Below are 1,619 nucleotides of genomic sequence, written 5' to 3'. Positions count from 1 at the left end.
TCTGGCTGCGTATATTATCCGCGCCGACAGCGAGAAAAGAGATAAAGGTGGCACGATGGCAAATAGACGGCGTACGCCCGAGTGTCATAGGGAGGCAAAGAGAAAAACAGAACGGGCGAGGGGGAACGGCCGAGGAAAAAGCAAAGGCGTGGAAATCGGGGCGCGACAACCGAAATAGGACGAGGAAATCGCGGGGAATGCGCGGCCCGTTTCACGCCGTCGTCAATAGTGGAATAATGGAGGGGGATAAGAACCAAAAGGGGGGGAGGAACATGTGGCGGGGGGACCGGTGGGGAAAGCAGAAAGGTGGCGAAAGAAGGGGAAGGAAGCGGGCGTGGGGCGACAGGAAGAGGGAACCCAAGCGGCGGGAAACCGGAGGTGACGCGAGCAAGGAGGGGGAAAGGGGGGGAGCGGATTTCGCCCAAGAGGCGAAAAAAACGAACGGGGGCGGCGCGGAGAAGGGCACAACAAAGAGGGGCAAGAGCAGGGACCAGGGAATAAAGCAGAGTAATGCGGGAGAAAAGCGGGGCGGGCACGGCGATAGGGAATGCAGCGGAGTAACAAAGGCGGAGGGACGCGAGAAGGGTAATGACAGGCTGGCATATCTAAAGGGCGAAGTCGGGTAGAAATGGTGATAAAAACAAATATATTAATAAATAATAAAAGTTAATATTGAATTTAATATTATATTATTTGAATGAATATATGATTAAATTCATAAAATAATTATTATATTATTTTAATTTTATTTAATTTTGATTAAATGGATCAAAACCTTTTCTGAAAATTTTTTTTTCACTTGTTTCTTTAATAATAAGTTGTTCTTGTTGATTAACTTGACTAATTTTCTTTTCTTGTTGTTTTTTTTCATAATTTTTTGATAATTGTTCAACATAATATAATGTTTCTTTAGATAAAATAATTAAATTTTTCATATTATTAGTAATTATTACTCTTAAACCACCAATATTTCTAGTTAATAATTCAACACCTTTATAAAATAATAAACCATTTCTAATATCATACAAATATTCCAAATTACCACAAGTATTTTCAATAATACCTTCTTTAACATTAACTTTTGCATGACATTCATTATGAATTGGTACAGCATAATTATAATCAGTAGATTCAAAAATAATATATCTATATTTATCAGAATAAGGAATATGAACATATTTTTGATCAAAGGTTACTTCATAATAATATTGTGAATCAAGACTTATATAACCAATATATTGTGGAATATATATAGATATATGAAAAGATTGATCAACTTCATGTTTAAAATTTAATGCAAATAAATCATCTCTAAAATTTATTAAAAATTTTGGTAATGCAGGAAAATCTTTTATTTTATATGAAGTTGCTTCAATACTATTATATTTATTTTTTTCAATAATAATAGTAAGTTTACCATGATCAAATTTAACATTAGCATTTCCAATACAATTTAAAATAATATTTACAAATTGTTTATTTGTTTGTTCATAAGTAATCATTCTATTAATATTTTCGCAAGAAATAAGAGTTATAAATGTACCATAGAATGGGAATCTAGATTTTTTATTAATAGATTCAATTGCCACAAGATAATATCTATGATTAGAATCACCAAT

General features: G+C 34.4%; 1 protein-coding gene across 1 annotated transcript; it reads right to left on the bottom strand.

The window, feature by feature from the left end:
- Positions 1-749: 749 nt before the first annotated feature.
- On the bottom strand, positions 750-1,502 carry Chro.50504 (hypothetical protein). Its single annotated transcript, XM_659946.1, has 1 exon — positions 750-1,502. One exon carries the CDS (start codon positions 1,500-1,502, stop codon positions 750-752), a length of 753 nt encoding a protein of 250 aa, XP_665038.1.
- Positions 1,503-1,619: the final 117 nt, after the last annotated feature.

Source organism: Cryptosporidium hominis (assembly GCF_000006425.1).
Source record: "Cryptosporidium hominis TU502 chromosome 5 CHRO015191, whole genome shotgun sequence".
Lineage (NCBI taxonomy): Eukaryota > Apicomplexa > Conoidasida > Eucoccidiorida > Cryptosporidiidae > Cryptosporidium > Cryptosporidium hominis.
Note: the sequence above shows the minus strand (reverse complement) of the source record. Positions and strands in the feature narration are given on the sequence as shown.